The 24,285-nt window shown below is 43.9% G+C and overlaps 1 protein-coding gene across 1 annotated transcript; it reads right to left on the minus strand.

The window, feature by feature from the left end:
* Window positions 1-1,639: 1,639 nt before the first annotated feature.
* Window positions 1,640-23,140, minus strand: LOC134207781 (cilia- and flagella-associated protein 43). The gene is made up of 13 exons (XM_062683686.1): window positions 22,876-23,140; window positions 22,548-22,816; window positions 11,987-12,360; window positions 10,293-11,476; window positions 5,105-5,486; window positions 4,914-5,038; window positions 4,505-4,850; window positions 4,008-4,442; window positions 3,411-3,913; window positions 3,102-3,345; window positions 2,915-3,043; window positions 2,349-2,764; window positions 1,640-2,292 (listed from the first exon to the last, which is right to left on the minus strand). Exons 1-13 carry the CDS (start codon window positions 22,908-22,910, stop codon window positions 1,971-1,973), a joined length of 4,764 nt encoding a protein of 1,587 aa, XP_062539670.1. The 5' UTR covers window positions 22,911-23,140; the 3' UTR covers window positions 1,640-1,970.
* Window positions 23,141-24,285: the final 1,145 nt, after the last annotated feature.

Here is a 24,285-nt window from a genome sequence, read left to right on the forward strand (position 1 = left end):
GCCTACAACTTTGTCCAACAAGGCATTGCTGTAAATATCTAATCTGGGGCGTGGGAGGCAAAATGTCATTCAAATGGCATTATGTCAAATGACACGTGACATTTTGAAGAGTTTTCACTCTCCAGCCTCAGATGTCATATTTAGAGCAATGTACCCTTGGACAAAAATGTAGCCCCACTCAAGAGTTATGAGTACATCTAAAATAATGGAATAAATTTGGCTTCTAAAGAAAGTTATGAACAAATTGGTCAAATGACATGCAGATGACATTTTACAAGCCTGGTCCTAAGCACCCGTCTCTCGAATACTACGAGTGTTTGCAAGTCCTTTGTCCATGTTTTATGTCCGTAGAGGACTACCGGTCTTATCAGCGTCTTGTACATCACACATTTGGTGCGGTGATGATTTTTTTTTTGACCGCAGTTTCTTCTGGAGCCTGCAGTAGGCCCGATTTCCATAAATGATGCGCCTTCGTATTTCACGACTAACATTTTTATCAGCCGTTAGCAAGGATCCAAGGTAGACGAATTTCTCGACCACTTCGAAGGTGTCCCCGGCTGTTACACTCGGCTCTCAGCATGACACTTTCTAGCACAATGTTGAATAACAGGCACGAGAGTTCATCACCTTGTCTCAGTCCCCGGCGCGATTCGAACGAACTGGAGTGTTCGCCCGAAATCTTCACACACCATCCTCCGTTGCTTTGATCAGTCTGATGCTTTACAACCTTTTGATTGGATTTGGATTGGATTTGGATTGAATTTGGATTGGATTTGAATTGGATTTGGATTGGATTTGGATTAGATTTGGATTGGATTTGGATTGGATTTGGATTGGATTTGGATTGGATTTGGATTGGATTTGGATTGGATTTGGATTGAATTTGGATTGGATTTGGATTGGATTTGGAATGGATTTGGATTGGATATGAATTGGATTTGGATTGGATTTGGATTTAGATTTGATTTTGATTGGACTTGGATTGGATTTGGGTTTTTGATGGATTTGGATTGGACGAAGCTAAAGCTCGGTTTGGCAGATCTCTCCATAACATACTAAGTAAAAGTGATCTACCTCGCGTAACGGGTATGAAACTTTTCTTTTAGTAATTCTAAATCTATTGTTCCACAATAAGCATTCGACAAAGCCTAGTTGATCACTGTTGAATTTGATATGGGAAGATCCATTAATTACGTAACGCAAATATTGGACTTTTTCAACCCCACCTCCCCTATGTCACACTGTTTGTATGAAGCATCTGAAAATGTTGTATGGATCGTCACATTCAATCAACTCCCCTCCCCCTGTAAGCGTTACGTAATTTGTGGACGTTCCCTAACGCTATTGCGTTCAAATGTTATGAAGAAAATGGTGTTTCAAATCAAAACAGTTGGTATTTTGGCGAAATGAAAGATAGGCAGTATCACTACTAGTTGAATAAATTTGGGTTTTTATTCACATCTGGTTACTTATGAGCGACAGGAACACGTCTATCTATAAGCGCAGGATATGAGCCGAGCCCCATCACGACCAGAAAAGCATATCTTTCCCACTTCATCCCAAGTAAATCAATCCGACTAAATCCCATTAAGCTTTGCAGGATGCACAGCGTTCCGAAAGCTCTTAAAGATAGTTCACGTGCACGATGAAAATATCCTGAGCACAACTAGTGAGAAGCGTCTTAACTCTTACCCATAACATCTAGTAAATAACTAGTCCAACAGGTGATCTTGCAGGATCTTCAGCATTTCAGTATAAAGGTAGAAAAACTATCCATCTGATTTAAAATTGTTCAAATGAACGTACCTAGCTGATTTATTTGATTATTTTGTTCTTTATTTGAGCTGTATGTTGATAGATGGAGGCATTATTTGATATGGTTTGTAAAACATCAACTTCAAAATCTAAATAAAGATTTGCATCAAGCAGAATATCAATCAATATAATTAGGCAATGCAGCAAACCCCCATTCACTTAACATTACGAACTTCAACCAGCACAGAAGGAGCAGTCAAAGTAGGATACGTCTTCAGCCGTTGCAGTTCCAGCATTGTTCCAAGCTCTAAAATTTGAGCATGCTGCACCTGAACCAGTCGCACCCAACGGGCACGATCCACTATCGCCGTCATTCGTGCATGAGCAGCTTTCTGTTCCATATCCTCCATTTCGGAATCCTTCTGCAGATGTTGCTCAGTGACATCTACGTTCAACTCCTGGGTCTGCTTATCCAGTAGCTTGTTATCCCTCCGTTTGATGATGATTTTCTCTTCCAGCTCTTCAACGGATTTTTTCCTACAACAAGTTAAATAAGTACTAACATGCTTTCAAATTGCAAATCGCATACTTACACCTCTTGAAGCATTTTTTCTTGGGCAAAAATAGTGTTCTCAATTTCCCTTTCCAGCGCCAGTTGGCCAAGGTCCTCTACGATGCCCATTTCTTTCCGCTTCAACCAATCTTGAACCTCCTTCGTTATTTTACATTTTTCAATCATTTTCACCTGTTCTTTCATGTCGCGTATTTTCAGTTTGAGGGCTTTATGATCCCACTCTTGAGCGATGATCTTCCTTCTAAACAGTGCTGCATTTACCATCGCTTTGAGTTTTTTGGAGCCGGCGCGTTTGATCACTACATTGATGTCGTCCACATCGGTACGGTGGATTAGAATACAGTTATCGAAGTTGTCCATCTTGCCGGACATAGGGACCTCGATAAGGCCACGTTTCATTACAATTTGTACGTTTCGGTTAGTAGAGTCTCCAAACTGAAACAGGTAAATCCTTATTTTAGCGAGAAGCTCAGAAATAATTAAGCCTTTCTTACTTAGGATTCGGTGAGAATTTAAAATCTCGAATTTCAGAAAGGAAGTGCATTTGTATTCCGGATTTCCAATTGTGAGCAAAGGAGGACTTACCTTTTTATTGAACAAGTCTTGAAGTTTCGATTCTAGATTAACTAATGTATTGCGCTTTGACGTTATCTCCTTCTGAAACGAATTCAGCGCTGCTTCGGAGTCAGCCAGTTGTATTTCGCAGCTTTTTAGCTAGAATGTATGCAAGTTAACAAAACTTCCAATAAACTACAGCAACTACATTAATTACTCTGAATTCACTTTCCATTTTGATGCGTCTCATTTTGCAGAGCGTTTGCCACAGGTTGGCGTCCATTCCGGCCGGACAGTTCGACGTCTGATCCAAACTTTCGCACGCTGACAGATAATCAACGCATTCCTGCGGTAGGAGAATATTACTTTGGTGTGAGGCTTTCTTGGCTGTAATTCGTTTGGCCAGGTCTTGAAATATCGACACAGTTACTACTGCCCGCAGTTGTGCCTTCGGTCGTTTTCTGCAAATAAACGAGAATCCTAATACATAAATTTGAAATTAATTGAGGGTGTATATCAACAATACTTGAAAATTTTGTAAGCTTGATCCACAATGGCAGATTGAGCTGTATCCGAAAAATTGATCTTGAACTGCTTATCTAACAATCGATCCTTAGTACTCAATGATTCGTACGTATTTTTGTAGTCGTTAACCTTATCTTGAAGCTCACTCATGGTTTCAGTGACTGCATCGATATGTTTCGTACTGGAATCAATTTCTTCTCTCAACAAATTTGCAATGCGATCGTATACCAGCCGCTGGTGGTTGTAGAAAGTGTTTCGGAGAATTCGCATCTCTTCCTCCCTGATGGCGGCTTCGATGCGAATTTTCTCAAGCAGGCATAGCCCAACTCGGGTGTTGAACTTTTTAATTTGATCTTCCAAGCTCTCGATAATTTGTGCCCTTTCCGCTTCAAGGAGTTTCTTGTAACGCGTGCGTTCTTTGTGCAGAAATTCAATTTGATTTTCGAATTCCTGTACTTCTCGGAGGTCGGTCTCGTTGAAATACTGAGCGTCTTTCCCCGTTTCCTGGAAATCAAAAATAAGTAAAGGCCGACGACGAATCAGTAAGTCAAAAAAATAGCTAACCAGTTAGTAACCATCTGATAATCTACATACTTACCAAACAATGAGGTACTGGAGGCGTTTTCTTGATTTCATCCTCCCAGCGATGCTCGAGCACGCCATCCATCATCGTCATTAGAGCACGATCCTTAAAATCGTCCGCCATAAGTTCTTTCTGCCTTCGTTCTCTCTCTGCCTTCTCCTGTGCAAGTAGACATTCCATACTAGGCGTAAGGTATGGAGCCACCGAAATTTCATGATTGTGTGTCTTCACGATTGTATCCGGAATCTCGTCCGGTTGATATTTCGGATCGATGATGTCCTCTGGTTTTGCTGAAGGGGTTTCCAATAGTTTACAAATAATTGCCAATTCACTCTGTATGATACGAAGACGGATGTTCCTTTTCAGAACCATTTCCATCTCAGTGTCTTTCAGAGCTTTCAATTGGTCAAATTTCTTATTGAAGTTTTCTCGAAGCTGTATCATTTGAATCTGTGCAATATGAACAATTAATTATTTTATTATCAATTATAAATAGTTCAGTCTCCACAAACCTTTCCGTAGACTTTATCAAAGTACAGTTGTTGAAAAGTAACCACCTCCAGCTGTTCGAAGCGAAGCGGAATCGGTTCCACGTAGAGATGCGTCGTGGTCCCCGTGAGTGTGGTATGTTTCTTTTGCGCCGCCCGAGACAAGACGTCTATAACGTTGCCATATTCAGGATCACGATTGAGGATGGATTCCAGTTGATAGGTAGGCGTCGGTTTCCAGGGCAGCAATGCATCGTGACTTGCCATGAGTTCCGTTTCACGGTAGACAGTCATCTTCGCCAGGAAGTCTTGATCGTGTTCATTCGGCAGGGAGGGATAGTTTTCCACAGCAAGTTTCGTAAATATGGAGCTATGAGACGGAAAGCTTTCAAATTTCTACCCTTGGACAAGTCGATAGAAATATAATGCTCACCGAACTTTGACTGGTTTACGTTCCATAATAGTCCAACATTTTTGAATTATCTTTTCATTAATACTCTCTTGTCTAACGACGTAATTCAATAACTTTCGGTGTTCTTCCTCTCGTTCATGTTTAGCCTTAAAATAAATTTGTAGTCATAGAATTATGCAACAGGAATATGGATAAATACTATCCGGCAATACCTTTTCCTTTAGATGCTCTGTAGTTGATTCATTCAAGTTGAAGGCTTGTACTGGAAGTCGCTGCTCATCGGATGCTATCTCATTGTCATCCAAAAGCTTTCCGAGTTGAGCTTTGATTGATTTGAAATCCTTCAATATCTGCAATCGTTCTAATTTGAACTGCAGCTTTTCGCTCTCCAGCTTACTGATTCTCTCCATGTCAATCCATCGAGTGAAAGTGAATCCCTTCGGAACGAAGCCCGTTGTTGGATTTTTGAACATCGCAACTACGTCGTCGGTTTCTAGTCCCAGTTTCAATTCTTCGCACTTCTTCGCATTGGCTGCACTGCGGTGATGCTTGGTGCATACGAGACATCCCGTGTGGCCAAGAGTGAAAATGTATCTGTTGAGTTGTGATGTGATTGGAAAAGTATTTTAACACTCGAGCACGCACGCTGATGTATTTTGTACAAACAAAAATCACTTCATTGATACTTTTTTTACTAGACAAAGAGTTTTTTTATTGAAACACCTTAGCAATCAAACCTTTAGCGTATCTGACCATCACAATCGATTGCTTTATAAACAAATTGTTGCATCGCCTTTTTTGCATTCAGCGAATTCAAGAACATATGCCTAGCGGCTCTTGCTTTTTTTAAAAATATATTATGAATGTTTTATGATTAATGCTTCATGTTTTATGTTTCATGAAAATTATGTAAATAGTCGCATAACAGTGAATCAAACTACTATCCGACTTTCTCATATTTCCATTCGAAACAGTCGAAGCCCTCTTGCACGCATAGTCGACATAGCTAGCTAAGGTCAGCTTGTCGTCTATTGCGACCCCAAGGAACTTCAAACTCCGCTTTGATGCGATCGTGACTTCACCCACGTGAATCACTGCATGCTGAACCGACTTGCGGTTGTTGACGATAACCACGTCCCTCTTATGTTGAGCGAGGTTCAGGCCTCTAGCGCTCATCCAATCCTCCACCGTACTGATCGCGTGTGCTGCGGTCAGTTCTACCTCGGGAATTGACTCCTCGTAGACCTCCAAGGTTAGGTTATCTGCGAAGCCGACGATCTTAACACCAGGAGGGAACTTTAGCTTCAGAACCCCGTCATACATAAGGTTCCATAGTACCGAGCCCAGTATTGAACCTTGCGGAACTCCTGCGGTAAATCTGACCGGCATCGGTCTCGTATAATAGTACACGGTTCTGGAAATAGCTTTTCAAAATCCGGTACAGGCCCACCGGCAAGCTAAGCCGGTGTAACGAGAGCGCGATAGCATCCCAGCTTGCACTGTTGAATGCGTTCTTCACACCAAGTGTCACTAACTAACTGTTGGATCGCTATCTCGGCGGTCTTTACCACCGAGTGAATAGCGTCCAACGTGGACTTACCCTTGCGAAAACCGAACTGATTGCTTGACAGGCCGTTCGTACCCTCTGAGTACGGGGTCAGTCTGTTGAGGATGATACTCTCTAGCAACTTGCCCGTCGTGTCTTGCCCGGCGGCTTCCCGGCCTTCGGCAACAACAAGAGTTTCTGTCTTTTCCATCTTTCGGGGAATCTACACTCATCTAGGCATCTTTGCATAGCTAGCCTGTTCGCTGTTCGAAGCTGCATCAAGCCCTGAAGCTTTGTTTGTCACCAGGGATTTGGCCACCGCAAGCAACTCTTCGTTCGTCACCGGAGACACAATTTCGGCCGCACCCATATTGCCTTGCGGTGCAGGAGGCCAGTGACTTGTGGCTCGGGACGGGAAGAGTACCTCGATAAACCTCGCCAACTTATCCGGGAACCGTTCGGGGGGTGAAGAGCTACCTTTGGTCTTGGCCATCACTATCCTGTAGGCGTTCCCGTAACACGGTAGATCACTTTGACGTAGTGTGTTGCGGTGTAAGATCTACCAAACAGAGCCCTAGCCTAATCCATTTTTCTAGCTAGGGCAATAAGTTGTGGTAATTAAGGACTCATCGTATTTAGTCCGCGCTACCAACAGCAGTCTCAGAAATAAAACATAATTATTGTTACCTTGCAGACAGTTGAAAGACTCGAATTCCTCTTGTTTGAGGCTAAACTGTATGCAGCGGTAACAACTTTTCAAGCAATTAGTTAAAAAACCTCGGCACCCGGTCCTAGGCTGAACTGACTGCTGGAAAATCGAGTTAGGGGTTTAAATACGTACTAACTCTTCTTGAGCTGGTGAACAATGGTAGTGAGAGGAACACACGGAAGTTCTTATTACTGAACAAATTCTCTTGCGTGAAATGATCTTGTAGACAGAGCTAAATCCCGGGTTTTAAGAGTTTCACTGGTGATATTCTAGAAGCAAGACAAGGATGTGGCTAGGGCTCCGATGCATGGCCAAAAACAGTATTACTGTTCTGTTTTCTCAATAAAGGATTGATTTCCTATTGATAAGGGGCGCGCCTTCAATGGGAATGCTCTCTATGAAAGGTCTAAATAGCGGGACCTTGTCATGGTGGTCTTGAGAAAGCAAAACAACAACTGTATCGAAACCGATACTGCATTGCTTCTCAATAGCACTGGAGTAATTCGACATGCACTTAAACACTAAGGATACGGGTAACGCTACAATAGATCTCATAATTGGTCGCAGTGGCACACCTGAACAGGAAAAGAAGATCCTGTAGGCGTCACCACACGGATTCACGTTGGCTCCTTCGCATAGGTTGTCGAAACATGCTCTTTTACTGCTCTTGATGGTCTTGTTAAAGGCCAGTTTCGCAGCTTGAAACACTTCATGTCGATCCGCTCTTTCATCTTCGGTGCGGGCACGTTGCATCCTTCGTCTAGCCTTGAGGCAGGTTGATCGAAGGGCCGCAATCTCGGAACTCCACAAGTATACCGAACGTCTGCCATTTCTCGGCAGGTCCTTCCGCGGCATGGTGGCGTCACACGCGCGTGATAGGACAGCTACCAACGTATCCCCCGTTAGACCTTCAATGCAAATAGTCGCCATCCTAGACGCGTCCACCACCCAACAAGGACGTTGTACGGGTCGGACAGAAGGGCGACATCGGTCCTCGACTCCGAGACCGACTGCCATAGCAGCTGCTGGGCAGTTGAACAGTGGTTAAGATTCAGCTGTGTTACTTGCACGGCTTATTCTTATTTTTCTCTCCGATGGGACACGAAGACCCACCCATAACGTGGTTACAGGCTTGCTTTTTGCTGGCGCAGATGAGGCACTTTGGTGCCTTATCGCATTCATGCGCCTTGTGCCCTTCCTCACCACAACGACGACACAGGTTGCTACAGTCTGGGCCCTTACAGTTGTATGACTTGTGTCCCAACTCTAAGCACCGATAGCACCTGTCCACTGAAGGTGGCTGCAGATTGCTCACTGGACATACTGACCAGCCGAATTCAACTTCCCTCGCTCCATTACCTTTTTGGCTTCTGCAACCGGTAACCTAAGGTAGGCTATCTGCGTGTCAAAGGGACCGCCTCTTAGGCGTAAAGAGGTCCTGTCGACCTCTGTACCGCACTGGTCTCTGATGGCAAAGACGACGTCGTCCGCGTTCGTGACCTCGTCCAGTTGCTTGCACTGGAGGGTCACTTCCGCCCCCAACGACCTCACCTCGGCGTCGTCACCCAAGCCCTCTTCGGCCAGCTTCCTGTAGTCAGTCCCACTAGCCTGTGCTCCGCGTTTCAGAACCAAGATCATTTCACCGGTCTTGGTGCGTCTGACGCTTCGCACGTCCTGGCCCAGCGCCGAAAGCTTTTCGGCCGCCCGCATGGGCCTTATCAGTTTTCACCAACAAGGCCTCGCCTCGCCTTTCTTTGCGGGTCGACTTCCGCTTTGCCCTACTGAACAGCTGCCAGGGATTTTCGGTCCATAGTGCCGATGGCACAGACTGGCTGGTACCCTCTTGTGGCCCAGCGACTTGCACCTGGTTGGTGCCTTTCGCATTTTTGGGCCGAGAAGTCACCTTCTCGGGTCGACGCCCTTCGCGCTCCTCTGCACCTCGATCTGCTCCCTCCAGACGACACGTTTGGCCTTTATGGTCGCATGTCGTTTGGCTTTGTTCTTAGCGCCTTCGCCGGATTGCTGCCTTAACCGTTTCGGGTTAGGCGCAGTCTTTTCTTCATTAGCCGTCAAGGCGAAATCAATCGCCTCCTGGGCCATGGTTGCTCCTCCAATGAAGGAGAAGGCATCGGTTTGAGCACCTTTGTCGGCCTTCTCTCTTCCCACTACCCGCCTGATTAACGCATCCTGTTCTTGTCTTGCGACTCGAACAGCCTGGCGAAGCATCTGAAGGTTCTGTTTCCGTTCCTTACTGATGTTCTGCCTTGCGTTCGCGAACTCGATGATATCATCGAGTTGCACGGCGACTACCCGCATCCCGGGTAATGGCCCGCCAAGCGTGCTGATAGGGCTATACCAAACCCCCCTTGACAAAGGGGTCTACCGTCTCCATGCTGAATGCATCTTCAAAAGAATTATTTAGTTTTGCTTCACTCATTGTAATTGGGTCCCCCTTGTGGCTGCCGTCGAATCCTACTGGAGTAGTCGCCTTTAATGATCTCATGGATCACGAGGAGGCCATGCAAGGGTTAACACTTACGTGTTCAAAGCCAGATCGGCGCAAGTCAGGAAAATGCATCTGACTCTACTCCCACCCAGCAAGCAAAGCTTGGAGGCAGGATTGGACAGCGTGCTACAAGGCCCGCCACGGTTTTAGGGGACGGAAGACAGCCTAGCCATTAGCCAACTCACCGGTTCGAGTAGGTGTCACCCGGATCTACTAAGAGAGTAGAATGTCAGACTGCTAGCCCTCGCTTTCACAATATTACGATATCCAAGACAAGGTCCGTTAACACGCGGCCAGAATGCCATAATCAGGATCTCGCTGGCATTGATCCTGATGTGTCAATTGGCACTCCTTGGGCTCCTGTGCGCTTTGAGCGGCACACGGTCGCTTTGGTAGGGCCTGCTTGTGGACACATGCAGCTTTTTGTACAGGTTTAACAGAGCCCGCTGCCAAGCCCCACAACGTCCTAGACAGGCCCCCTAACTTGCAGAGGCCGCGTGGAGGGGTCTTTAAGCCCTTGGACATAGTCCCTGCTGCCTCTAATAACAACCCTGTTGAAGACGATCTGAGCTTAACATAAAACAGTATCGGATAGAATGCGAAAAGTGTAGATCATTAAAAGAGAAAAACTATACTTACTGATGAAGTGGGTCACATCGGGCCAGTTTGACCCCTAGTCTTGTTCGATCGTGTGCTAGAAAATAAGCAAGCAGTTTATCCGTCATCGAGTCGTAGATTGTTACCAGCCCATCGATACTCCAGGTGATGAGATGAAATTGGTCAACGAAGATCTCAAACTGCGGAACTTGATGTTTCACCTTAAAGGTTGTGTAGATTTTAACTGTCAGTTCTGCCGTTGTCTCGCTTTTGAGTTCGATCACATCGATTTCGTTGGACAAAGCACATACTCCATACAAACGTCCTGAACCGTCGGCTTTGAATTCCAACTGAGTATACTGCTTCAGTGCGCTGCCTTTTTCTTCACGACGACTTCCATTACTAAGGGAAATTGTTGCTCTTATAATATCACATGTTGGATCAAGTCCGTTCTCCGTTTGGGTGCCTACGATTAGCATTGAACCATCATGAATCTCAAAAGTGCTTTGAAAAAGATTTAGAGGAGCCTCATAATGTTGGATGACGTCCATGGTGGTACCAGGCTCACCCTTGATCAAGAACACATTCATTTTCTCGTCGTAAACAGCAAGATGTGATCCATCAGAACTAAACCGAATAGAAACAATCGCAGCATGACTTAGCTGGAAGCTTGTCAGCTCAGCAGGATCGATCGGATTGTAAAAGGACACCAGAGTCACGATCCCATCGAATGTCCCAATTGCCACGAAAGGATAGACAGGACTTTCAACTATGCATTTCGAGGCAGGAATGCTGAAGTCGGATATTTTGGATCCAGTTTTGACATCAACTGCTACCAATCGATTGGCAGCGTTACAAGCAATTAGTATCTCTCCTAGTGGTTGCAGCAAGACGATGTTCAATATTTGACAGTCGAATTCCTTGGTGGTAATGAATTCAACGTTTCGAAGATCGTTGTCCACCGTCGTGCGAACGAGTTTTCCACTCGCAGTGGTGCCATAAAGACCTTCGCTGGCCGAATAAAACATCAACGATGAATATGTTTCCGGGGGTTTTGTTACCCACAGTTGATGCCAGGTGCCTTTTTGACGTTTGTAGAAGCTTACACTTCCGGATGGGTCATTGAGAAACAGGCCTCCTTTGCAGTAGAAGATTAATGGGTTGAATATGCTTGGTTCTTCTATAGGTTTAATTATGTGGTTCAGCTGGCATGATGTAGCTGAAAACTGTTGGATCGAGACAAGAAAAACGCGTTAGGGTTAGTTACTGCAATATATTTGTGAATACAATGTTCACACATATCATTCGTACAACGACTTAAAAGATACGTTGAGCATTAATAGAAGAAGTTCTGCTACGCCAAATTTGTTTGGACAATGTGGAATCCAGGACAAGAACTAACCAACTAACTATTCTTCCCCTCCCTCGGCATTCGGAAGAAGTTGACAAGGACAGATCCTTACGGGTTTTCATCTAAGTTATAGTGATTAGTCCCAAATTATTATCTGCGGTAACGGATGGAAGTAATGCTACTCTCAATGGTCTACGCTTGTATCATCTAAGGTTACTGCTCCCTGAATTAAAATCATGAACTCATATAGAGACGTCCTCCAGTTTCATTGAATCAAATAGAGGGTAACAGGCAAACAAGTTAGTTAGTGTGCATGTTTTGTTGATTTATGTAGTGTGAACATAACTTTATACTAATATAAATACTTCTACTTATTTTTACTTACACTGTAAACACTTCCCCACTTATTGACGATCATCAGCGTTCCATCAATGGAAAATGTGGCATCCAGTGGGGCAGCTTCTTTCCCAAAGGGAAGTTTCACCTGCTTTTCGATAAACCTAGCGATTCGCACATTTCCAAGCACTTCCCAGAGGGTCACTTTAGCCTGGTTGTATGCCAACTGGCAAACGGTTATCGTTGAGGCGGGACTGCACATAAGCAGTTGCTTATCGGTATCAATATTAGTGCTCTTTTTGATGAGCATCTCCTTGTTTCTCCACACGTAAACCTCAATGCTGTAATCCGGAATGCCGCTCATCGCCAGCAGATATTCACCCTCCGAGAAGCACAGTGATATGTAGTTTCGTGCTTTTCCATCTAGAAGAAAAAATTACATTGATGAACGATAAAATAAAAAATACGGCATTTAATATCAAATTGTGTTAAGCAGATTCCAAAGATAATCAATCTATTAGGAGTTAATGATGAAAGTATCTGAATAATGGCAAACTTTATGATGATTCAACCAATCTCGCCAATGATGAAATGTTATTATTCATTCATTTATTTATTTGCTCATTCTAAGGTCAGAGTGGCCTGTGCAGTACATAATAGTCTTCTCCGTTCAGCGCGGTCCATGGCTGCTGGCGTTAATCGACCTGCACCTGATCGATCCACCTTGCTCGCTGTGCACCTCACCTTCTTGTGCCCGTCGGATTGTTTGCGAAAATTCACCGGATTACTATCTGGCAGTCTGGCTTCGTGCCCGACACAGCACAGTCGTCCGATTTTCGCGGTGTGAACGATGGATGGTTTCCCAACAGCTGATGAAACTCGTGGCTCAATCGCCTCCGCCACGTACCGTCTGCCATCTGCACTCCACCATAGACGGTACGCAGCACTAGTAAAATCTCACTGTAGGTGGATTAGTCTAGGTTTTTCGCTCTACAGTCAAACCTCCAATCTCTTGAATTACATTGAAGGGACCATCGACTCATGGAAACATCGAGAAGTGGAAGAGCAAATCCTTGGAAAGCTGTTTGATTAGACCATCACAGTAACCCAGAATATATTTTTTGATATGACATAATTTGCTTTCAAGAGTCGATATCGAGTCATAGAACATCATGAAAGTTTTGACTGTATTTTCTTCTTTTATCTTCTTTCTTCCTCCATTATTCTTTCTTCCTTCTTTCTTCTTCCTTGTTCCTTCTTTCCTTTTCCTTCTTTCTATCTCTCTTCCTTCTTCTTGCATTTTTCTTAGGTCAGCTATAGAATTTACTTTTCGGTGGCGAAGTGAAGCTTCATAACGCCTATTTCCTGTTTATTAGTAAAAATTATCGAGAACGAAGTAGTCATAAGATTGTTCATATACCATTAGAGGTGTGCATCGCCGTGACACGCCGCCGCTTCCTACATTTTTGCATCGGCGCGCCGACATTTTAATTTTCTCACGTCAGTGGTATATAGTTTTTCAGGCCAATTCAAAATTTAAGAAGTCCGCTGAATTTTTCCGTGGAAATTCTGAAGATTCAACAGAATTTCCGAAGATTTTTCCGTTTTATATCCTTAAAAATTCCATACAATTTCCCGTTGATATTTCTAAAATCCTATAGTGAAAACTAAGACAAACTTCGAGGATTTCCGTTGAAATCAAAACCATTTGAATGATGGCTGCATGTTTTGTTTCATCATTGTCACTGTCAGTTGTATTTTTAGTTGATAAAACTATATGAGATGCTCAAGCTCAGTTGATTTGTAAGACAGAATCCTTAGTTTGAAGCGTAAATTCATTCGGAAATTTCAGAGGAATATTTTTGAATATTTCAACAGAAATTTCTTGGTTGTTTTTAATAATTTGCGTAAACTCCATCAAAAATTAGTCCGAAATTTGTGCGGAAAGTTTTCCGTCCATTCAATTCTTGTGATAGGTTTCTTTAGTAGTTTATGCAGGAAATTCCGCTAATTGACATTTTAAGGTTCCCCCAAACACACGCGACGCGACAGTCGTGACGCGATTCTATCGCTTGGCGACAGCGATTCTGTCGCCGTAGGTATGGAAGCGTAAATAAGCTATTGCATGCAGCGACCCAACGATAGAATCGCGGCGACTGGTTGTCGCCGTCGCGGCGATGGAATCGCTTAGGTCTGGGGGAGCCTTTAAGCTCCAATTTATCCGCAATTTTTCGGCAGGAATTTCTGTGTCGATTTTTACTAGAGTTTCATCTAAGATCCCGAGAATATCTGCCAAAAAATTCCGCAGAAATTTATCAGTCGTGCGCAGTTTTATCAGAGAAATGCCTGCGGTGAATTCGCTGGAAATTCTTGCGTAAATTACCCCGGAAATGTTTGCAAAAATCCAACTGCTCTTGTAACTTCTACAAAAGTCGTTCCAAAATTGTCTGATCTTGTCGGAAATTTTTCCGATAACATCTGTGGTGTTCCTTCGGGTATTTTTGCCAGAGCTCCCTTGGGAATTGAATTTTTTAGATACGACATGTGAAAAACCCTTCATTAATTCTCATGGATATCGCTTTTGAAATGCTTGCAAAAAATATTTGGTGACTTGCTGCGGAAAAACTACCGGAATATCTTTCGTTCAATTCAAGCCGCGATTTTTGAGGATTTTTTTTACTGAAATTCCTGTGATAAAAGCTGAAGCAATTTCGGAGCTAAACGCGACGTAAATTCTTGCAAAACTTGCTCTGGGAATCTCTGTAAAAAATCTTCCGGAAATACATTCGAGATTTCCTCCAGGATTTTCTTTAACCTGTGGATAACCTTCCGGGAATTCTTTCGCAAATTTAAAGCGGCATTCCTGCGGATTTTTTACAGTAATTCCCGTGATCAACGCTCCAAGAATTTCCACGGAAATTCCTCGAAAAAAATCTTTATAACTTTTTGGATTTGAAATGCTACAGAAATCCTCTTAATAAAGGCAGAAAATATCATCATAGAATAGAAGCATGCAAGCATATGGAAACGCATGGTGCATTGGTTCAACAACTCTATTTGACTAAACTTTTTGTTTAAAAATTAAAGATTGATAATATTCTGTATATCAGTGAGAGCCCTTTGCGTCAAGTTTCGAACAAAAGCAACCTGAGGGGTCGTATACTAATTACGTAACCACTTATGAGGAGGGGGTGTGCCATTTTATTACGTTCCATACAAATAAAATAATGATTTGTATGGGGAAAATCTTACAAGGAGGTTGATAAACCTAGAAAAAATGCTTACGTAATTAGTGTGCGGCCCCTGACTTGAGGTGAAGGCTTACTTGAAGGGGTAATGACAAAATACGGAAGAGTGGTTTCAGATTTGCATAGAAGGAAATAATTTTTGTTTAAACATATAAACATTTGCTTGTACTATGTCATGCGTATGAGATTGTCTGCACAAGTTTCAAGATTTTCAATGATGATTAAGGGGACACTGGATCCAATCGCACTTAACGAGACACGATCCACAAGATGACGAACTGATTTAATGGAAGACCACAAATTATCTGGTTCTCGGATTGTGGTAGAAACTCGTTTAGAGAAACGCGTACTTTAGTGGATGATAGCTTCTATTGAACTGATATGGGTTTTGTTTTCTTGTTGTATGTACCTTGTGGGTTTCCATTTTGTGATTATTCTAGTAAAGGTTAGAGTCTGTATGTGTGTGTTCCAAGGTAAGTAAGAAGGTAGGTAATATTTATAATCGAATTCAATTGTTGCTTTAATTTGTATAAAATCATTTTATGTTTTCAGGTTTGCAACATGCCGGCCACCGTTGAAACCGTCCCTTTCAACCGACTAATGGATCGTCATGTGGCGATAATGTTGATCCATCCTTCCCCTCGTTGTATGAATCGATTGGAAGCACCACCGAAGCGATCTCCATGACTGCCCGCTTGTACTCCCCAGCACTTGCTTTAGCTTTGTCCCATGATGCGGCGGAAGTGGTACTTAAATGATTTCACTCCGGCCTCCCAGATGTCACCAAAATGTGAAGAACGCGCCGGGATAAATCGGAAAGTGATGTCATTTTCTGCGCAGTACTCGCCCCATTCCGTGGACTTGAACTGCTGCTGGAATTCCTTCCGCAGCTTCCGTAGTTCGCGATCCGAACCTACGAATACGGTTGTGTTATCGCAATGTATCTCGAGAACCCGAAAGCGACAGGCGATAAAGCGTTTGACGGCGTTGATACACGTGACGGTCGACAGGTCAGCGACGATCTCGAGGTGCATGGCCTTCACCACTAAGCAGATGAAAAACGCGACGTATACTTTAACCGACGAACCTATCCTAGACAAAAGAAAAACGTCCCAGGTCTCACAATAATTCATCTCAGCATACGTAAAGGTTCGAGCTGGCTTGAGAATGACAGATGGTAGAGGTGCCATGATCTGGTTTGCTTTAGTAGGATTGAACCGAAGCACGTGACGCATTTACGTACAACCTTACGACCCAAGTCTCTACCCCGGAGTGGCCAAAAATGTTGACGAACTGTGGCGAGTAACAGAGAAGGCATGGAGAGTCTGGGGATGAATGGACCGGGCCAGCTCAACTTGTGATTTGCTGGGAGAAGCATTGGGTGGACGGGTATCAAATCGTGCATCCAAGGTTTTCAGTCGCCCGTCAATACGAAGAAGTTCAAATACGTCCATGAGACTCTTGAGTGGCGATTTCGATGTAATTCTGCCAGTGGTTTCCGTGGCATTACGGCTGTACTGTCGAATCTAGGAAATTCTTGTTTGCTGAGCAAGGGGTTGTGGTTGTGCTTCCGTAGGCGCACATTCCACTTCCATAGGCGCCAGGGCAGTAAGCACACGCTGCTTTCTCTGCACCTTGCAGTTGCTCTGGAATCGGAAGCAATAAGCGACAAATTTGGACAGCTTTGCTAATTCTGAGAACTTATTGAAAAGAGTTGCGTTCTCTTCGACCGAATTCAGGGAAACCAAAGGGCGCATTTCTTCTACTAATTCCGACTTAGACGGCATCGAAATCGCAAACTTTTGCCTCGATTAGACGGAGGAGGTAAGGTACATACGCTGCACCATGCCACCACAACTTGTCGTGAAGGATCTGGCTGGCAAGCATTCCTCGGGAGATGCGGTCGGCAGGAACGGCGAGCTTGTCGACGACCAACAAGCTGTTCCGGGATGATTTTTTTGTTCAAGACACTACATTTTTACAAAAATACTTTTCTAGTTAGATATTTCCTTTGAAGAGAAGAAAAAAAAGAAACAAGGAATATGTTGAGCCCACCCTCGTGGCCTCAGACGAGTGCTCAATCTACTATGAACGCCTCAGATAAGCCATATTGTACTCAATTTGTCACTACGTCCGCCCTTGTGGACTCAGACTAGTGCTCAATCTACTATGAACGCCTCAGATTAGCCATATTGTATTTAATTTGCTACTGTGTCCGCCCTCATAGACGCAGGCGAGCGTTCAGCCCACTTCTCATACCTCAGATCAACATAGAGACTGTAACGGCAGTATCGAATATTCTATTTTTTAAACCATTTATAACCCAAAAACATATTTTTTTGGGAACTTGAGTTGACTGGTGGTAAGGCTACCGCGGGCTCTTCCTACGGCGAGCCTTCGACACGATTCGAAATGAAGGACGACATTTGGCATAATTGTGAGCTGTTTGCTTCAACGGGTTTGTTCAGTACCGGTGGCTTTGTTGTTGTTTCTTTGCAAAGCTTTTGCAGGACCCGCTGGAATAGTTTTTCGCTTGGTGTGTTCCTTTCAAACAATTGATGCACATTCCATGTTTCTTCGCAACTTCAAACCGTTATTGGGGAGAGAGCGTTCGAAATTGTTCACAGTGGAATAGGAAGTGTACAGCTGACACACCTGGGCCTATTATCGGAGGCGATGTGGGAAGTGATTAGAGCTAAACTGTATTCAATCTTCGAGATTACCCGTGCACATTTAATTTAATTTCGGGAAAACGAACGCTCGACAAAATAGGAACGGAGGAACTTAATGGTTGAGCAGAATGAGGCGGCAGATGTACGGGTGGTTGTACGGGATGTTTACTCTGTAACGACGCTTCGAGCTCGTTATAAAGGGTTTGGAACTTTCATGAAGAAAATCCTGCTCTGCTTCCTCCAAGATCTCAATTTATAATTATTTATCTAACAAAGTATTACCTTTACATACACATTTTTCCTAAAAATATTTTAATTAATATCGAAATTGAATGCAGTTTCCCAAAAAATATCGGAATCGGAACCCAATTTTAATCATCTTTGAGAGCCATTGATAAAATTAAATGATGATGATGATGATGATGATGATGATGATGATGAATTGCAAGTCGCTAGGTTTCGCAGGTTGCGACAGGATGATCTACGATGAATTACATCCCCGCAACTTCGACGTCGTGGCGCTGCCGGAGATTTGCTGGACAGGACAGAAAGTGTGGAGAAGCGGGCATCGAGCGGCTACCTTCTACCAAAGCTGTGGCACCACCAACGAGCTGGGAACCGGCTTCATAGTGCTGGGTGAGATGCGCCAACGCGTGATTGGGTGGCAGCCAATCAACGCAAGGATGTGCAAGCTGAGGATAAAAGGCCGTTTCTTCAACTATAGCATCATCAACGTGCACTGCCCATACGAAGGAAGACCCGACGACGAGAAAGAAGCGTTATATGCACAGCTGGAGCAGACATACGATGGATGCCCACTGCGGGACGTCAAAATCGTCATCGGTGACATGAACGCACAAGTAGGAAGGGAGGAAATGTATAGACCGGTCTTCGGGCCGGATAGTCTGCACACCGTATCGAATGACAACGACCAACGATGCATAAACTTTGCAGCCTCCTACGGAATGGTAGTACGAAGCACCTTCTTTCCTCGCAAAAATATCCACAAGGCCACATGGAGATCACCTATCCAAGAAACGGAAAACCAAATCGACCACGTTCTAATCGACGGTATTCTTCTCCGACATCACGAACGTCCGCACTTACCGCAGTGCGAATATTGAATCCGACCACTACCTCATTGCAGTATGCCTGCGCTCAAAACTCTTGACGGTGTACAACACGCGTCGAAGTCGGACGCCACGGCTTAACATTGGGCGGCTACAAGACGGTAGACTAGCCCAAGAATACGCGCAGCAGCTGGAAGTGGCACTTCCAACGGAAGAGCAGCTAGGCGCAGCGTCTCTTGAAGATGGCTGGAGAGATATTCGATCCGCCATTGGTAGCACCGCAACCGCTGCACTTGGCACGGTGCCCCCGGATCAGAGAAATGACTGGTATGACGGCGAATGTGAGCAGTTAGTGGAAGAGAAGAATGCAGAGTGGGTGAGATTGCTGCAACACCGCACGAGGGCGAACGAGGCACGATATAAACAGGCGCGGAACAGACAAAACTCGATTTTCCGGAGGAAAAAGCGCCAGCAGGAAGATCGAGACCGTGGAGAGACGGAGCAACTGTACCGCGCTAATAACACACGAAAGTTCTATGAGAAGTTAAACCGTTTACGTAAGGGCCACGTGCCACAGCCTGATACGTGCAAGGACATAAACGGGAACCTTCCTACGAACGAGCGTGATGCAAGGTGATCCAAAGGTGGCGGCAGTACTACGAAGAACACCTGAATGGCGATGTGGCAGACGAAGATGGCGGTATGGTGATGGACCTGGGAGAACGCGCGCAGGACATAATTTTACCGGCTCCGGATCTCCAGGAAATCCAGGAGGAGATTGGCCGGCTGAAGAAAAACAAAGCCCCTGGGGTTGACCATCTACCAGGCGAACTATTTAAACACGGTGGTGAGGCACTGGCTAGAGCGCTGCACTGGGTCATTACCAAGATTTGGGAGGAGGAAGTTTTGCCGCAGGAGTGGATGGAAACATGTCGTGTGTCCCATCTACAAAAAGGGCGATAAGCTAGATTGTAGCAACTACCGCACAATCACATTGCTGAACGCCGCCTACAAGGTACTCTCCCAAATTTTATGCCGTCGACTAGCACCAACTGCAAGGGAGTTCGTGGGGCAGTACCAGGCTGGTTTTATGGGCGAACGCTCCACCACGGACCAGGTGTTCGCCATTCGCCAAGTACTGCAGAAATGCCGCGAATACAACGTGCCCACACATCATCTATTCATCGACTTCAAAGCCGCATATGATACAATCGATCGGGACCAGCTATGGCAGCTACTGCACGAACACGGATTTCCGGATAAACTGACACGGTTGATCAAAGCGACGATGGATCGGGTGATGTGCGTAGTTCGAGTTTTAGGGGCATTCTCGAGTCCCTTCGAAACCCGCAGAGGGTTACGGCAAGGTGATGGTCTTTCGTGTCTGCTATTCAACATCGCTTTGGAAGGGGTAATACGAAGAGCAGGGATTAACACGAGTGGTACAATTTTCAATAAGTCCGTCCAGCTATTTGGCTTCGCCGACGACATAGATATTATGGCACGTAACTTTGAGAAGATGGAGGAAGCCTACATCAGACTGAAGAGGGAAGCTAAGCGGATCGGACTAGTCATCAATACGTCGAAGACAAAGTTCATGATAAGAAGAGGTTCAAGAGACGACAATGTGAGCCACCCACCGCGAGTTTGCATCGGTGGTGACGAAATCGAGGTGGTAGAAGGATTTGTGTACTTGGGCTCACTGGTGACTGCCGAAAATGACACCAGCAGAGAAATTCGGAGGCGCATAGTGGCTGGAAATCGTACGTACTTTGGACTCCGCAAGACGCTCCGGACTATCCGATCGAATAGAGTTCGCCGCCGTCCCAAACTGACAATCTACAAAACGCTCATTAGACCGGTAGTCCTCTACGGACACGAGACCTGGACGATGCTCGTGGAGGACCAACGCGCACTTGGAGTTTTCGAAAGGAAAGTGCTGCGTACCATCTATGGTAGGGTGCAGATGGCGGACGGTACGTGGAGGAGGCGAATGAACCACGAGTTGCATCAGCTGCTGGGAGAACCATCCATCGTTCACACCGCGAAAATCGGACGACTTCGGTGGGCCGGGCACGTAGCCAGAATGTCGGACAATAACCCGGTGAAAATGGTTCTCGACAACGATCCGACGGGCACAAGAAGGCGAGGTGCGCAGCGGGCAAGGTGGATCGATTAGGTGGAAGATGACTTGCGGACTCTCCGTAGACTGCGTGGTTGACGACGTGTAGCCATGGACCGAGCCGAATGGAGAAGACTCTTATATACCGCACATGCCACTTCGGCCTTAGTCTGAATAAATGAATAATAATAAATAATCTTCTCGCGTGCATTGGATGCGTCGTCCAAGAGTTTGAGCTCACTCACTATATTTTGAACTGCACAGCAAATAGTTTTGAAAATTCAACGACGTGTAAAATTGCAGCTAAGCCTTTCAAACGAATGAACATTCAATATTCCATTAATTTTGATTGAATTTTACAAGCAAGAGCAGTTTAAATTTATTTTTAAGAGAAGATTTAAGAGATTTAAGAGAACAGTGAGATCGATTGAATGTTACGTTTATTTGCATGCTCCAAATATGTGCATGAAAATACATTTAAAATCACAACATATTTTTATCTGTGTGGTCTTAAGTTTGGGGTCACTCCTATGATATGAGTTTGAATAGAATTTTAGACAAAATTTGGGTCTGAGTAGTAGTTCTTGATGTTCTATTTGGAAGCTTACTTCCTTCAATTTGTATTTCGTCTAAATTTGATATTTTTACTGTTAATGTTATTTCAAGAATTATCTTCCTACAGTGCTCAAAATTAAAGACATAAGGTTTTCGGGTTATAATGATCCGGATTTGCCTTAGCAATATCTCAGACATTGCCAAATTGACGTGTGTATATATGCAATATATGTACTCAACATAATTGTCAGTCTATATTTTTTCGAAGCTTGATCATCGGCATACACCTACATTCTGTAATCGACGGTGGAAGGAACAACAGTCTGTCACTTTTATACGGACAAAAATTGAACAATAACACCGCGCAACAACAATTACTGTTTTTTCTCGAAAATGTGTTATAAATATTTCACTGAGGATAGTAAACGTGGTGCAGCAAAAAATCCTACATATATTCTAGGTTCTCCAAACCATTTTAAACATATTATATAGGATCTAAAACGAAAATCGTATCATACCAATTTAAATCGTAAATCATACACATGGCCTCTAAGGGTCTGTATAGACATTATACTGCCCATAAATTCATAACAGTCCCATGCAGATAGGAAATCAAGCAAATATGGGACTGTTATGAATTCATGGGCAGTATATGTTGCTATTGGTTTTGTAGTGCTTGTAGTTGAAGGGGTAGACCTTGGGGTTGATCTCTACAATGATTTGTGTGTTATAATCATTTAGTATATTAAGTGATACGAGCGTTTAAATAATATTAGACATAGCGCATTGTACTGTTAGATAAAGTTGTAGAGGAAACGTAGTGCTAGACCACCATACCACACATTTCGGAACTTAGCCTGTGGAATAAATTATTGACTGAATGCTAAATGATAGTGAAATTATGAGTTCAATCCCTGCTTCAAATATCAATTTTTCACTGTACCTCCTTCCAGCACGAACAGAATGGAATTATCCGGATAAGCCACAATGAAAATCCGCGGAAACACGCAACACTCGGCGAAGGCGAAGATGGCAAAAGTTTTGTGTCCCGCCAGACATGAAACGCCCTCGCCACTTGCACGATCCGTTGCCCGGTAAAACGTCTCCTGCATGCTGATGACATTCATCAGCAGAATGTGGCTTCCCACGCCGATAGCCAGGGCTTCCCTGCCCACGAAGCATGCCGTTTCCACATGTCGTACTTTTATCCAACTGCAATGGATTTTCCAATTTTAATTAAACTGGTCGAATGTAATTTAACTTATACTTACTTTGTTTTCACATTGGCCATATATTTAAGAGACATGTTGGAAATTGAGAAACAAGCAGGATGTTTACAATTGCGTTGCTAAACATATCAATATTATTCAACGGTTACTGTGACAATTAGATCCAACGATCCAACAGGAAACATGATGCCATGCGCACTTGAAGTTGGACCTTCTTAGCGTATGATAATAATTCTTTGGTATTTTGGAATGATCGAACGCCGACGGAAAGTTGGCATTGGTTAAAGAACGTTGAAAATAACTTTACCCGTTTACAAACCTACGATGGGAAATGAAAATTTGCTTAACTCATGCGCTAAACCTTATGCGTGAAGCCACAAATCTGATTCTAGTTGTTGCATCTCACACCGTTATTCGTGAATTACGTATGAGTTTTGTGTTTCCAATGAAACCGCGAAACAATGCTTGTTGACCCTTCGCCTAAATTGTAGTTTTTTTTTATCCATCGTGACACCCGCATGTCACGCTCGGCTAGTCGTCAACATAACTGTTTCCGCAGCAGGCACCTAAATAAGTATACCTCTTCCGATAGGTACGCTCGTTCTTTGCGATGCGTGCAACCTGTGCCGGTGATATGATGGTTAGTGGGTGGGTGCCCGCACGAGCTGACGATAATCAAGAACGGTTCGACGATGACGAGTCTGTGTGCTTCAGGTGGTAGGTAGCCCGAGCTTGTCTTCATGCGTGCATGCAGGTCATCAGTCTTCTAACAGAGAAAGATGTATGAACTCGATTCAGGGTCATGACATTTTGCATTGGAGTAGCCTTCTCCGAACTCTATTAGCGACGATGTTTGTATTTCTTCTGTACTAGTTGGAGCCATAGATTGAGGATACCGGCATATGACCATCAAAATGCTTGTTGATTAATATGTTAGTTTATATCGTTGCAATAGATTAAACGCAACCAACAATGATGCCCCGAAGCATCGTTACATATGCCAAATTTATGTTTATGATCGACTCTCAACATCCAATACAACATGCCGCTAAACAAATAACAATTTGCACGTATCGGGCTAATTCGGTTAATTGATACAGCGAAGCTTCAACCGGCCTGATACTTTGAATGAGGTGAGCCTATCGAGTCTTCTTGTAAAACCATTAATTTTATTTCCATAGTTATCGTTTCATGGTCAGCAAGACATTTTTCCTCTGCATTTTAACCGTATTTATTTTAATTGGAATGGAGCTTCCTTCTTGATTTGGAGATTTGGTGTTATTTTCAACCAATTCCATTAGCGATTGATCTTTAATTTCGATCAAAGCTGTACAGCAGCCGGAACTTTCATGCAATTTTTCGCATTTTTATATAATTACTATTAAAAATGTTCTAAAAAACTGAATCTTGTTAAAATTTTGCTGTTGTTTATCATTCGAAAGACTACCGTAA

Source organism: Armigeres subalbatus, chromosome 1 (genome assembly GCF_024139115.2).
Source record: "Armigeres subalbatus isolate Guangzhou_Male chromosome 1, GZ_Asu_2, whole genome shotgun sequence".
Lineage (NCBI taxonomy): Eukaryota > Metazoa > Arthropoda > Insecta > Diptera > Culicidae > Armigeres > Armigeres subalbatus.